The sequence below is a fragment of the Anolis sagrei genome, chromosome 1 (assembly GCF_037176765.1).
Source record: "Anolis sagrei isolate rAnoSag1 chromosome 1, rAnoSag1.mat, whole genome shotgun sequence".
Lineage (NCBI taxonomy): Eukaryota > Metazoa > Chordata > Lepidosauria > Squamata > Dactyloidae > Anolis > Anolis sagrei.
This window is the reverse complement of record NC_090021.1, coordinates 192,582,577-192,598,275: the sequence shown is the minus strand read 5'-3', so window position 1 is coordinate 192,598,275 and position 15,699 is coordinate 192,582,577. Positions and strand designations below refer to the sequence as shown.

The following is a 15,699-nucleotide window of genomic DNA, read 5'->3' as shown; positions in this document are numbered from 1 at the left end:
CAGTTACATGCTAAGTATCTTTATCCTCTTGTTTGTCCTCTTCCCCTGTTCCTGTAGGGCACCATGGAGATGTAATTTTCTCACTTCTCTTTTCCCACTGTCATCCTATTCACCCTTTGCTCTGCCTCTTCTCCAGTGCATATGTCAAGTCTTTTTGTCCTACCTTCTTGATTTCATGATACATTTATTTCTATGTTTATTGTATTTGCTTGGATGTTTTCTTACAGAGCTGATGGTAAAACTCTCCTGTCTCAGCAGGAAACTATTCCTCACAGCAATTACACCTGCTGTCTTCCTTTTCATTTTCCTTTGGCTTTTGATGAAATTGTATTTTCTGAAACCCTATGAATTCTCTTTCAGAGTCTTACCCAACTCGGCGATTCAGCCATCACCTTTCCTCCCATCCATCTTTCTTTTCCATCAGCTTTTCCATTTTGTGAGATATTTTCCTAATTTTCTCATGCAGTTGCTATCCTCGGATACTTTATATTTGGTTTTCCCTCACTCTACAGATCATTACTTGCCTTTAGATTTTCAAAGGTTTTGCAAAAGTTCTAACCATACAATTGCCACTTAAATAACCCCTATTGGCTCTAATGGTATTTGTGAGGCTAAATTCACACAACTCGTGAATAGTATAGGCTTCCACTTCATCACTAAAAATATAATGGCTCCATTTGCTTTTGTCTCAGACTATCTGAAAAATATATGTGTATATATTGCCTCAATATGGACAGGATGCTGCATTTGGATAAAGAAATCCAGTAGGTACCTGGATAATAATCTTTTTTTCCCATCCTCAGTTTTCTGTTCTGCAAAATGGGGATAATGATGATATAATATAGTGCTCTGATATCATAGTAGTCAAAAGTGTTATCTATGTATTCACAGAACTAACGGCCGTAGCCAAATAACACTCCAAAAGAGCAGGATAGAAAATGTCTGTAGTCAATATTCTACATGAATCCTAACTCTCACCTTTGAAATTTAATTCCCATATCAACTGTGCATAGCAGGAGAGGGGAGGAAAGGCACAGAAAAGAATTGCTCAGTATGGATAGAAAATAAAAAGGTACTCTTAAAACAGCCTTGAATGCAATGCAGAGCTATAAATATATGATATATTTGAAGTCTCAAGGACAGTATTTGGAGTGCCTTCTTCAAGCACCTATCATTGCTCCCAGTAGGGGCCAATTAAATTAATTGTACTAGCTACAAGCATATGTGACATAATAAATTAGCTATATCATACACTCAAGTATGTGATGCCTTAAGGTACAAAATATAGACCTTTACACATATACACTCAACTCACAGCTAGATCTAGAATAGATAAATGCAATGTCAGTCCCAGGAAGAATGTACCCATTGAAATGAATAGGACTTACTACGCAAGTTCTACTGCTCTCAATGAATTCACTCTAGATAGGGTTGTTGGACTGATATAGATATAAGGATGGATCCAGACCCAGTTATGCTTTAGTTCTACTGAAATGAATAGGCTTCTGTGCCATTAATTGAAATGGAACTCTAGCATGATTTCGTCTGTACCCAATAGATCCTTAAAACCCTTACCTTAAAAGCCGATTCCAATCCCTTTGGCTCCTGAAAGGCAAGATTTAGTATTGTTCCCAATCGGTTATCAAACTCATTAATCTGCTGAATGTATCTTGTGTAGTCAGACAGAAATTCCTGCATAGGAAATATGAGCCTTTAATTTCAGTTTGCAGTTGCAATCATTCAGTTAGACAGCACCATTAATTAATTTCTTTCAAACCAAAGTCTAGCCAGGTCAAAATGGTCATGCCTATCCAAGCATTAGTTCAGATACATCATATGTCTATACATGCAGATCATGATTTGCATTTGTGTCCAATTGGGCATGGGTTTGCTGGTGAAATAAAGGACTGGGTTCTTTAATACAGCATTGGGTGAAGTGGAGACCTTTTTGTGGCTCTCCATTTCTTCAGACTCTCTGAATTGCCTTTATTCCTGCTCTGTCCCCCATACATTCCTTCTCTTGGAGACATCCAGAAGAGACAATTTGCTTTTAAAATATTTGCTTTAAATAATAACAACAACAACAACAACAACAACAACAACAACAACAATTAGGCCCAAATTCTGTTCATACAACAAATAATACTGATTTTTAAAATGAGACTTAGATTTCTGGCTACTTGTTTTAGGTTCTGAAGGGGTGGATGACCCTCATTGCCCGCTCTTTTTTCAATTATTGTGTAGAAGAGAAAATATCAGCAAGTTTTGTTCTCATGGATGCAACACCTGCTGAAATTCTACCTTCTGCACAACCAGAGATAGGATCCCTGTTCCTTATTTCACCTGAAAACCCAAGCTGGTACTTAGGCAACTTCTATTCCTTGTCATGGATCTGACTCTATGGGGGAAAAGCAGGTTCATTTGAAAAGAACCATCTCACCACTTTGCATGCAAAAAATCTGGGTTTTAACTCTTAGTACCTCAAGTTTTAAAAAGTGGAGAGAGTTGTTTTTTTAAAGGCGGAAAACTATGCATTGTACAATATACTAGCTGTCCCCTCTCACACGTTGCTGTGGCCCAGTCTGTGTATATAATAATAATAATAATAATAATAATAACAACAACAACAACACCAACAACAACAACAACAACTTTATTTTTATACCCCGCCAACCATCTCTCCTAGGGGACTTGGGGTGGCTTACAAGGGACACGCCCCAAGATTACAATTAAAACACACATGTAAAACACTTTAACCAGTTAAAACATCAGATAAAACAAATAACAAATGTGTTTTGTGTGTATATGTGTGTGTGTATATTTGTGTATATGTGTATATGTGTATATGTGTGTGTGTGTGTATATAGTTTTGCACATGGGTTGTAATGTATTTTTCATTTTTTGGCTTTTTAAGTCTCTTCTGCTGTTTTTTTTCAGTGTTTTTAAAGTCAAAATTTGGTGTCAATTCGTCCAGTGGTTTTTGAGTTATGTTAATCCCACAAGCAAACATTACATTTTTATTTATATAGATGCAGTCTCCAAAGTTGTTAGTCAATCCTGCATGGTCCCAACCCCTCTCTTCTGAATATATAGATTTAAAATGCCTTATTTTCTATCCTGGACAGTTCTATGATTAGCAGGTCCCCCATACAACTCTGACCCTCAGAGTTAAACATTTATTATATTATTTATTCTTACTCTGAGCCAAAAGAACACAGGCAATTAGGGTTCCCAGCTCTCAGGACCTGAATCCTAATCTCATGTTGAGGAACCTCAAGGCTAGCATATTGCCTATAAATGTGTGTTGTTTGTGTGGTAATTTCGTTAGACTTTTGGTCGTTATCTGAATAGTCTTTGTGTAACTATGGCTGATGCTTAGGTAGAGTTTGCCAGACTGAAAATTGTGCATATAGGATTTTAAGGTCATAACCACCACTTTGAATTGTGCCTGGAAATGAAATAATCACTCATGTTAGATTAATATTTACCTGGTTTTCATAGTCTAGTGGGTCATATTTACTTTCTTGGAGTGCCTTCCAGCTTTCATGAAACTCTTCATTCATACAGTGAACCTCTTCGCTGAGAATCTTTCCTCTCAAGCCCCCAATTTCAATTTTTTCTAACTTGAGGAAGTCGATAGCTGATGTAAATATCTCCTTTGAGTTAAAACATGTTTAATTAGGAACTCAATACCTACCCTAGTGTCTTTTTTAGTGATATTAAAACATGCCACATATACAGTGTTTATACCTGTCAAAACAATATATGCAGTTTCACTTATCGAAGGTTTCATTTGTTCACTTAGGGCCTCCTATCCATTGTTCTTGGTACCTCTATCCATTGAAAATAATAGGGTTTACTATTATCTGCTGTTTTAATGTATCCACTCAATATATGAGAACACACATACAGGGGTCAAATTGTATTAACAATTTTTCATTTTAAAAACCCTGTGTATTATTAAGCAGTCAACATGTTATACATTTTATAGAACTGAGAAGAAACAATGAGATTAGATTTTAAGAAATTATTTACAATGTGTAGTCCCAAGGATGCAGAGCAGAATGGAGGATGAGACTTAACACCATGAAAACTGGGAGAAAGAAGGACACTAACCTAGACAGGCTTGATGGAGAATTTTTGCAAGTTACAGGAACAAATCTATTAAGCTATGATCCATGCTGAAGATTTGCACAAAACACTTTGTGAACTCAACAAAACTGGAGAATATTTCCTGCATTTATTAACCGCCACTCTCAGCCCTAGGGCGACTCGAATATACACTTCATTCCACACCAGGAGATGATCTATGAAAACTGGAGACACAGGCCCAGGCTCTGAGATCAAGCATCCCAAATTATTAAGCACTAATATTAATATACATTACCTCAATGTACCACAGCCTCTGAAGGATCTTGTCAAATCTAGAAAACACCAAATCAGAAGGGAACTCCCACGATTTCACACTGTCTTGATTACTATGATCGCAAGCAAGTTTTTCTTGATAAGTAGAGAAGGTCGTCTTGAAGGTTCTGAATGTCTGTATTGTCAGTTTAATTTTTTCTATTCCCTCTCCCAGGTCCATTGTGAAGGTCTCCTCAGGGATTAGAAATGAGAATGCCTATTTTGATGGAAAAGGAACAACCCATTGAAAATATTTATGATGTTTTTAAAAATCAGTTTAAAGTTATTTTTTTAAATATAATCTGAAACCCAACCCACCAGACATTCCTAACCACTGGTCAAGGTGACTGGGATTTATTGTGTCCTCTAACGATTAGTTGAGAACCACTAATATAGGGAGAGTGCATATCAGAATATTGGATTTTACTACAATATTCTGCTTTCCTGGCTATTAATTTCACTATGAGTTTTAAATGACATTTTAGTATATCTACCGTATTTTAATTTTGTTTTTAACCACGTTACTACTATTTAATAGTAGCTTTTAATCTGTTCGTTTTTTAATCTTTTGTATTGCACCTTTTAAATTTGCCTAGTATGGAGTGTAAGCCTCCTTGAGTCCTCACGGGGAGAAAGGTGGGATATAAATAAAGATAATAAAAAAATAAAATCAACAAATTTTGGGGAATATTTTGTTTCCTCCACAATTATGGGTGAACCAATATTATTTTAACATGCTGAACATAACTATGCATTTATGATGTCTGTGTCACATAGTTTTCCAGAAAAAGGTGATACATACTAAGTATTGTATGTTGATAGCAAGATACACTATGATAGTAATGGTGTCATCAGGAAACACCACTAAAAATGTTGTTCCAGAGATTTCTGTTTGTAATCACTGTCCAATGCTTTGCGGACAAGAGTCCAACAATAGTGACCTAACACTTTCCCTGATACCATTTCTCCATCTTGGCAATGCCTTGATGAAACCTTTCACCATGTTCATTACTCACAGTACCCAGGTTATCTGAAAAGAAGCCCAAGTGGGAATGAACTCGACTGTGGAACTCCCTCCCTAATGAGGTTAGATCTGCCCCCTCCCTCCTGACCTTCCGGAAGAAACTTAAATCCTGGCTATGGGATCAGGCGTTCACAAAATAGACTATTTTATCGTTGAAGACAAGATTTTATTTGACCGCAAATACATAAAAACAGTTTACCAGGTTAAAAATCGTCACCATTTGGACAGCACAAAATGGAAAGGCCCCTCCTGGAACAAAAATGTAATTGATACACAAGGCAGGTGGAAGCAGGTACCAGCTCCAAGCCTACTTTTGAGATTGATTGCAGTGCAGCTGAGCACCAAGTAAGGATCGCTCCTTACTCAGCTGCAGGCACCCTGGCAATTTGGTCCTATGCACCTGGGCCTGGCCCAAAGCCTGCACTCATAGGCCTGGACACTTTGGGCCTATGGGTGAAGTCCCCCCCCCCCCCCACACACACACACAATAATGGGTAGAAGAAAAGTGGATCTTTTGGTCCAGAAAACAAAAAAACAAATATCTGACCTCCCAATTTCGGAAGACTCAGATGAAAAAGGAGCAGGGGCCCCACTGAAACAGATCAAGGTAAGTCCCGAATGCACATTACTACTATTTACATGGCCATCCCATATTCCCTAGGCTCATGCAGCCTGCGAACATGGGATGTCATCAAATGTCCCTTCTCTTGCTTGAGGTAGCGGCAGCCACTGGGTGGGACATGACTAGCATCTGTTGCTGGTCATCTGGCATGACACTGGCAAGGGAGCCAAAAAGGAAGGAAGGAAGGAAGGAAGGAAGGAAGGAAGGAAGGAAGGAAGGAGGCCTGCAGCGAGGGGGGGGGGTTAGGGATTCAACCCACCCCCCAAAAAATTTTCAGGTTAAAAAAAATAAACCTGGTTTACTCATGAATTTTAACTGGTTAACCAAATCCCCATGCTAAGTCTATGAGACGCAAAAAATTAGAAGTCCCTCCAGAACTGCAAGCACTATCTCAAGCAAATATTGACAATTTATTCACACTGTCATTACTTGCAGCAATAGCGAAGCAACCAAGTTGTGTGGGGGGGGGAGGGGGTGTTGAATGCTCTCATTAAGGAGGCCAGGCTTGGTGGAGGTGGTTGACAGGGGCGGAGCTGCAGGCTATTGAAGGCTGCTCTGCCCCTGCTGTGCTCTTTGCTCAGCGTGAGCTAAGAGGCAGGTTTCAACTCCCCTCCCAAAAAAATTTCAACCCCCCCTCCCCCGAAATTTTCAAAACTCCCCAAAAAATTTTTCTGGCTACAGCCCTGCAAGGAAGGCAGGCAGGAAGGAGAGATTCCTCATTACATCCCTCCCTTCTCCTGCATTGTTATGGCACCTCAGAAGAAGACGGTAAGGGTGGCCAGAATTCCTTCCCACCTCTGCAGCAAACTGGGGGCTGATGGTAAAAACTATCCCAAGGTCGATCTAGAATTTGAAACTCTAGATCAACCTTGAGATAAAGTGTCTATGTAGAACCTCCCATAGCCCAGCTCACAAACCACTACAACACATTTACTCCTGCTTTCTCTAAAATTGCCATAAATCTGATTGTTTCTAGACATTCAGCATGATTTTGATTTAGCCTATCTTTTATTAAGTCTTTCAAGGGCCTGATGGGAGATGGGTCTGCTGCAAAACATTTGCCACTTCCACTAGGAATACTTCTGACTAACATTTTATGCTAATTTTTGGGTACATAAATGTAATGACTTACCCCATTTTGGGAGGGAGGGGTGTCAAAATATGAACTCTGTCAAGAACTTTAATAGCATTACAGTGATTGGCTGCCAAGAATAGTAAACGAGTTAAATTGTTTCCGAAAAGGAAAAAAAATCTGCAATCAGCAACAATTCTAACACTGAATGCCACTTGATGCGCGTCTCAACTGTCTGACATCAACAATGCTCTGCCAGGAAGCTGAGGGTTAAATGCGGGTGGCTGCTCTTTTCTGATTCCGGCAGAAGGACATCCAAACCCAGGGTGTTTTTTCCTGCCCTTACATGCCACATTTTCTGTGCATGCAGAGACTCAAAAGCAGCTTGAGACTCACACAGCTAGCCCGACTTCCTTGCTTTTTGCCAGTTTAAGCCTGCCCCCTCCTGTTGTTTATTAGCTGTAAGGCGTTTGCAATTTAATAATATATAATAGCTGTACAGAAGACAAAACCAGCAGAAAGGAAACGAAGAAATGAAGTTTTAGGTGGGTTCATCCTTTCTCTCAGTCTGCTTGCCAAGAGCAAAGCAAGGGACATATGAGAAAGCTCTGCTTGCCACTTATGTTTCTTTGTGTGAGCCTTCAAGTCGCCTGTCAGGTCACTGCAACCTCATGAATTGTATAGGGTTTCCTTAGGCAAGAAATCCTCTGAAGTAGTTTTGCCATTTCCTTCCCCTGAAATATAGCAAGGGTGCTATTTTCACATTTTATTTTGGAAGTTCATGTAGGGGAATGCGGAGATTTTTTTCCCCATTTCTTGACTTTTTTCAACAAATAATTGCATGTAATTTAAAAATTTCAAACCATGCCTACAGTCATGATCAATATCAGATATAGTCATATCCCTCAGACCCTCATTTGAGACATAAATCGAATTTCTGGAGTTTTTTTTCTGTAAAAATATTATTTTAAAGGAATTGCTAAACCATGTGAAAAACTGGGTTGCTGTGAGTTTTCCAGGTATGGCCATGTTCCAGAAGCATTCTCTCCTGATGTTTCACCCACATCTATGGCAGGCATCCTCAGAGGTTGTGAGGTCTGTTGGAAACTAGGCAAGTGGGGTTTATAGATCTGTGGAATGTCCAGGGAGGGAGAAAGAGCTCTTGTCTGCTTGAGGCAAGTGTAAATGTGGCAACTGGCCACTAGGGTTTCCCTGGTTTGTGGCGGATCAATTCAAGTTTGTCCAGGACATCGTCTGGACAGCCTCCTTTTTATTGCGGAACCCAAAAATGACATAGAAATTCTAAAGTACAGATAAACAAGCAAACAAACAATTTATCCACTAGGGCTCCTTAAAATGCCATGATTTTTATTAAATAAATAATTAGCCACACTTGAAAATCTGGATCATACATTTCTGCTGAATTAACATTCTTGTGCTTGTTCAATTATTTTTATGATCCAGAACTTTTTAAAAAGGAAGATCAAATGACTGGATTTTCACCTATCTTTTCTATAAGAATAAGCAGATACTACAATTTTTTGGTAAATAATAAGAGGCGAAATATTGGCAGAAAATACATTTTGAAAAAGAACAAAGGTTGGCCTTTCAGCAAGGCAAATCAAGGCTCAGACCACTAAAGAGGGCATAATTAAATAGTTTGTGCACACTAACTGAGATTCATAAACAACAACTTAATATGGCAGATGTCAGTATTTAAATCCTTTATCAAAGAAACGTATAACTTGCTAACTGAAACGCGCAAAATACATTTTCCTTACCCTGTCAATTAGAAGATTGCAAAACTCCTGTAGCAGGACAACAATTCTGTTGGGGAAGCAGTAATATTTGGAATGGGTCCAGGTCAGACAGATGGTATGGAAAAGGGGTGCAATGAGACGTTCAATGTTTGGGAAGCTGGATTCTTCCAAGTAGGCAATGTAGTGTTTCAAGGGGCTGAGATACAAACAAATATCTTGAGCTTCAGAAACGGCTGGAAAAAACCCAGAAAATAAATAACATCAGTTTATATAAAGGAGCTTTATTTGGAATTGATTCAGATCCTGAATGCAAGAACGGTATATGGTCCGCAGCCTTCGTTGGATCAATGTAAAGTCTTGCTCCATAAAGTTTAACTATCCCATTCTGAGACATTGTGCTAATGAGATGAATCGTTGATGTGGGCCATTGAGTCAAGCATGTTATCAAATATGAGTACACACACAATGCCGCCGTTTCTCTATAGTTGATATATTCAAGTGTTACTGAAAGAAGGGGGCCCTGATGGTGCAGTGGGTTAAAGCGCTGAGCTGCTGAACTTGCTGACTGAAAGGTTGGAGGTTTGAATCCAGGAAGTGGGGTGAGCTCCCACTGTTAGCTCCAGCTTCTGCTAACCAGTTCAAAAACATGTAAATCTGAGTAGATCAGTAGGTACCGCTCCATGCAGTCATGCTGGCCAAATGACTTTGGAGATGTTTACAGACAACACTAGCTCTTCGGCTGAGAAATTGAGATGAGCACCACCACCCAGAGTCGGACATGACTAGACTTAATGTCAAGGGGAAACCTTTACCTTTATTACTGAAAGAAATCATGAATTATTGCACTCAAAATATAAAAATGAACAAATACGTTGAGAGTTCTCCATACATGTATCCAGCTTCATACCTTCTTCAACTTTTATGATGAGTAGACTGAAAGCAGGGTAGTAGCTGCTTCTTGCTCTTTGTAGCATCTCCATTATTTTGTGAATCTTTGGACTTTGCAGCTATGAAAATAAGATATGTAACATTTTGTACCAGTACTATGGTAAGCAAAAACAAACTGCTTCTGAGTCAGAAAACCCTGCTATTTGAGTCCTTAGAGAAAGAGGTAGATGTAGAAGCCAAAGCAACAGATGACTGCCCAGGTAGGAAACACTCGTCCATGGACCTCCCTATCCAAGAAGAGTGGATGGCTGGAGCTGGACAGAATGGGCCTCAACCAGGATTTCATATTTTTAATAGGTTGCATGGGAAAGAGGTAAAGTTTCTTCAATCTCATGCAGAGAGAAAGATGGGATATTAAATCAATTAATACATACAGTATATAAAGCAAGAAAAGGATCTGACAGATTGAGGGACTTCCTTGAATAGTTAGCACTAGATAAGCTAGACCAGTTCTGAAAGTCAGTTTTTTTCATTATACTTTAGTCATTTACTCAATCCTGCAATAAGGTGAGCATTTCAGAAGTCACTGGCAAAATTCCCAAAGAGTTATAAGACTGTTGTTGGTGGTGGTGGTGTATGTCTTCGAGTCATTTCTGATTTATGACTACTCAGTGCAAACCTATCGTGAGGTTTCCTTAACAAAATTTGTCCATAGATTGCTGGCCTTTGCCCTCACCTGAGGCTGACAGATTGTGACTTGTCCATGGTCACTGAGAAAGTTTTCATGGCCAAGCAGAAATTCAAACCCTGGTCTCCAGAGTCATAGTCTAACACTTAAGCCACCATACCAGCGTTTCTCAACCTGGGGGTTGGGTCCCCTGGGGGGGTCATGGTGAGTGTCAGAGGGGTCGTCAAAGACCATCAGAAAATACAGTATTGGTTATGGGGATTCTGTGTGGGAAGTTTGGCCCAATGTTATTGTTGGTGGAGTTCAGAATGCTTTCTGATTGTAAGATGAACTACAAATCGCAGCTACTACAACTCCCAAATCTCATGGTCTATTTTTCCCAAACTCCACCAATGATCACATTTGGGCATATTGAGTATTTGTGCCAAACTTGGTCCAGATCCATCATTGTTTGAGTCCACGGTGCTCTCTGGATATAGATGAACTACACCTCCAAAACTCAAGGTCAATGCCCACCAAGCCCTTCCAGTATTTTCTGTTGGCCATGGGAGTTCTGTGTGCCAAGTTTGATTCAATTCCATCATTAGTGGAGTTCAGAATGCTCTTTGATTGTAGGATAACTAAAAAATCCCAGCAATTACAACTCAATTACAATTACAAAATCAATGCTCCCCCCCCCCCAACCTCACCAGTATTCAAATTTGGGGGTATCAAGTTTTTGTGCCAAATTTGGTCCAGTAAATGAAAAGAAATCCTGCATATCAGATATTTACATTATGATTCATAACAGTAGCAAAATTACAGCTATGAAGTCACCACAACATGAGGAGTTGTATTAAGGGGTCGTGGCATGAGGAAGATTGAGAAACACTGTAGTATACCATGATCTAGTAGTCTTACCTGCTCATAAATGCCCTGCAGGTTATCCATTTGCCTCTGCCAAAATTGAATTTCTGCAGAAGGTCCAGGGTTTCCCCCCTGAAAAACCAGCTGAGCAGAATCCAGTCTTAAGACTTCAGATAGCAGATGGGTCCACTGGATTATCATAGTTTCAACTGCATACAGGGAAGTGGATTCTATGTAAGATGTCCTGTTGCCAAAAAAGATTGGGGTGCGGGGCAACGTGAATAGGAGAGTTTCTATAGAATACATTCTGCAGCCAAGAAAAGATGGGATGGGAAGGCAAATAGGAGGGAAGACAACACACCTGGAAGCATGTAACTATTTGACCTGTAGCTTCAATTATTTATATTCAGTGAGAGTTCAGATTTCATTCCTCCTATTACATAGGCATGAAAGACTGTTACAGGATAAGGGTTTACAATGGCAGATTGTAAATTAGACATTATCTATCTATCTGGTTGTTATATTGAACATTCAGAATAAAAGCTCAAATGATCAAAGTAATGGGAGCTCTGAATCCCAAGATGATTAAACAATTTCCCCTTTCATCTTATTTTTGTGCAACACTATGCACCACATGTATTTTGTTCTTCATTTAGCAACATACATTATAAGTCTTATGAAAGGCCTATAGATAACCTATGAAGTTGAACATAGGCTAATAGTCAAATCTACATTTTTACGTCTCAAAACAAAGCGGTGTTTGATAGCACAGATAGTCTGCCATATCCTGGAATGCCAAGTTTGTTTTAATTTAATTTTTGCAGTATTATTACAAACTAGCCGTCCCCTGCCATGCGTTGCTGTGGCCCACATGGGGGGTTCTGTGTGGGAGGTTTGGCCCAATTCTATCGTTGGTGGGGTTCAGAATGATCTGTGATTGTAGGTGAACTATAAATCCCAGCAACTACAACTCCCAAATGTCAATATTCTGTTTTCCCCCAAACTCCAGCAGTGCTCACATTTCTGCATATTGAGTATTTGTGTAGAGTTTGGTCCAAATCCACCATTGTTTGAGTCTACAGTAATCTCTGGATGTAGGTGAACTACAACTCCAAAACCAAAGGACACTGCCCATCAAACCCTTCCAGTATTTTCTGTTGGTCATGGGAGTCCTGTGTGCCACGTTTGGTTCAATTCCATCGTTGGTGGAGTTCAGAATGCTCTTTGATTGTAGGTGAACTATAAATCCCAACAACTACAACTCCCAAATGACAAAATCAATTTTTTTGAGTGAAGGACATACATTGGGTTGTTAGGTGTCTTGTGTCCAAATTTGGTGTCAACTTGTCCTTTGGTTTTTGAGTTCTGTTAATCCCACAAATGAACATTACATTTTTATTTATATAGACAAGGGGAAAGGGGTAAGAGAAGGAAATACATAGGATATATCTATCTATATCTTTAAGATCTCTGCATAGGGCTGTCAACATTCTCCTGCTGGAGAATCCTGGCTTCATTGACCCTGCAGCACCCACAAGTGTGCTTGGGACATCTTATAGAGATAATTCGAGCTCCCCTAAAGTCCAAACTTACATTGCCTCTTCATCATGAATGCGATCCATCAACTCAGGTAGGGGGAGGTAAGTTCTTCTTGCTATATGTCCCTGCAGAACATAGGCTGTATTTCTTAACACCTCCACATGCTTTCTGACATCCTCTAGTACAGCTCGAGGCCAGTTTCTATAACTGTTTTGGTTGGAAAGAATGACTAACAGAACCTGCCAGGAAGTATACAAGTAATAGGAAGTTAATCTGTATGCAAACAAATTATACTCTATCTGAGAAAACAAAATGTGTTTAGTTCCCATCAAATCCTATCAAATAGGTAGTGGGTGAAATGTAAGAAGAAGACAACTGCTAAAGTCACTTCCTCATTATGTAGCTTTTTTCCCATTTAAGCATTAAAATTGCTGAGCTACTTAAACAGTTCCCTTTCTAACTATTCAGCAAAATATTTGCCAGCTGATAATACATATTTGCACAAGGAGCACATTTTGGCAAGCTAACTAGAAAGATGAGATGGCCTTCTCAGCAGTCTTTATAATGAACTGTTCTTATTTCACCAAAGCCACTATGAAAAAATTCAAGAAGCATCAAGTAGATCATAATACCATCAATAGACCCATTTGCCTACCACCACTACCCTTCCAATTAAACACAAAGATACCGACACACACAGAGAGAATCACATATTGGGGGTGGGCAGGGCGAGAAGAGAAAACAAGGGAATATGGGATCATAGGGGCACACATGGCATGCAGACCCCTTTTAATGAAAACAGTGATCTGTGGACACATGCCTGACATTACCTGGCTTATGAGGACAGAAACTTGATCAAGAAGTTGATATGAAACCTCTCCTAATTCAATCTCCTGTTTGTAGCCAGAATGAGACACTTTTGTAATCAGCGTTTTTCGGTAAACACACAAGAATTTTGTTTTCCAAGAAATAGGTGCCTGAGTGGGAAAAGACATTTAACTTGCTAGTGGCTTCTCCCAACATGATTTTCTGTGTTGTGTATAGAAAAACACAACATAGAAAAGTTTTCTAGAGAGACACTCCAACACTCAGAATCAGTCAGCCACAATGGTCAGAGATCCTACTGCCTGAAGGAAATGAGGTATTGCAGTAAATAGCTATCCTATGCTCTTCAATTAACTATTGATACCTGTTCCATTGGCACTATTACAATGCATTCTGGCGTTAAAATAACATCTCTGCTTTTTTGAGGGTGGAGGAGTTGCTTTCAGGCTGCAAAAATGTCAGAATCGATTTGCTCTCTGTATAACAGTTACAGTCAGAAAAAATAGAATGATTTTACCTTTAATGTTCCTGTATTATTCTTATTATTGTTCACTTTATTGTTATTCTGCATTCTCCCTCAGAATTGCAACTCCAGATGAATTACAAATTAAATATATTAAACAGATATAAATACATAAGACATGCAAAACATACACAATATAATTAAGTGACCATTAACAATTTGAAACATACATTTAAAAAATGAAAAGCAGTTAAAAACAGTGAGTATTGCTGTATTAAGTGAGTGATTGACACGTACATTTTAGAAACCTAGAGGTTTATCTCATCAGGTTTTTCTAAAATACTCTCCTGTTCAGCACATTTTTCTTGTCTCACCTGCTGTGCCATGTTCATTCCCCTCATCAAGTCAGGAGATAATAGGTATTTATTCACACACATGCACGCGTTCACATTATTTTTAACAACAAAAATAATTCTTTTATCTTATATGAAAGAATATTATGGGTTGGGTTTTTTTTAGAAATTGTGTTTTAGGTTGCAAAACCTGTTCTTAAAGTCCTTAATAATATGACATTCTTCTTTCTAAGAGATATGCTAATTTTTGCATCAAAATACAAACAACTCTGAAATGAAACTTCCCCATAACCTTTTCCCCATTGATTGTCAACATTTCAGCAATCAAGATGTTCACCTCCTTCTTTGATAGCTATTCTAGGCCCCTTTCACACAACTGAATAAACTCCCACATTATCTGCTTTGAACTGAAATATATGGCAGTATGGACTCAAATAACCCAATTCAAAGCAGATACTGTGGGATTTTCTGCCTTGATATTCTGGGTTATGTGGCTGTGTAGAAGGACCCGGAGTCTGACCTCCAAAAGAGCATAAGAGCCACTCAGTTAACCCTTCCTGTCCAATTTCCCCATCTGAACACAAACAAACAAAAAAACCCACTATCTTGAATCACACATGAGTTTGTGACCACTGTTGAGTGATTTCTTGGCTCTCAATGCTAACAAAGATTCTCCAACTTCTGAACATACCAACACACTGTATCCTTTTTTTGGTTCCTACCTGCCCGCTGCCCACACAGAGATTCCCTCCTGGGCCAGTGAAAAAAACAAGTCGCAGAGATTGACCTTTATCCAAGAAATCCAGCAAGACCTTTTGGTTCTCTTCTGTTGAAATGAAGCGATTCCATTTCTCCGTCTTCAGTCGAAAGGACTTGAAAGCTTGTTCCTTGATGTGATCTATACGCTCGTCTTTGGCCAAAACAGAACTCAAGTTGAGGGGAGTTGTACTGGCTGTATTCAGGACACTACTAGGGAAGGAATCGGCACTGCTGCGTGCCGCCGATCCCAACATGCTGGACCGTTCTAGCTGGCTGCTCTGACTGAGAGATGAAGAAAACATTGGGCCTGTTGAAGTGCTCTCCCCCTTTCAATTCCAGAAGTGGACACCCTAGCAGCTTTCCCCTGAGACTGACAAAGAACAAACTGGACTAGCAGAAGCTGTGGCTTGGAAGTCGTTCCTTGTGCCCTCCTTCCTCACCTATTTAATGTCAGCT

At 39.3% G+C, this 15,699-nt stretch overlaps 1 protein-coding gene across 1 annotated transcript in view; it reads right to left on the bottom strand.

Annotated features, from left to right (window-relative positions):
• Window positions 1-15,545, bottom strand: part of LOC132767554 (dynein axonemal heavy chain 11-like) — a 248,650-nt gene extending 233,105 nt beyond the window's left edge. Inside the window, exons 1-8 of the mRNA XM_060762691.2 lie at window positions 15,207-15,545; window positions 12,898-13,082; window positions 11,359-11,548; window positions 9,790-9,889; window positions 8,904-9,115; window positions 4,388-4,621; window positions 3,489-3,656; window positions 1,576-1,692 (exon numbers count right to left, since the gene is read on the bottom strand). Coding sequence (XP_060618674.2) covers window positions 1,576-1,692; window positions 3,489-3,656; window positions 4,388-4,621; window positions 8,904-9,115; window positions 9,790-9,889; window positions 11,359-11,548; window positions 12,898-13,082; window positions 15,207-15,545 — 1,545 coding nt within the window. The remainder of the gene's footprint in view (window positions 1-1,575; window positions 1,693-3,488; window positions 3,657-4,387; window positions 4,622-8,903; window positions 9,116-9,789; window positions 9,890-11,358; window positions 11,549-12,897; window positions 13,083-15,206) is intronic.
• Window positions 15,546-15,699: the final 154 nt, after the last annotated feature.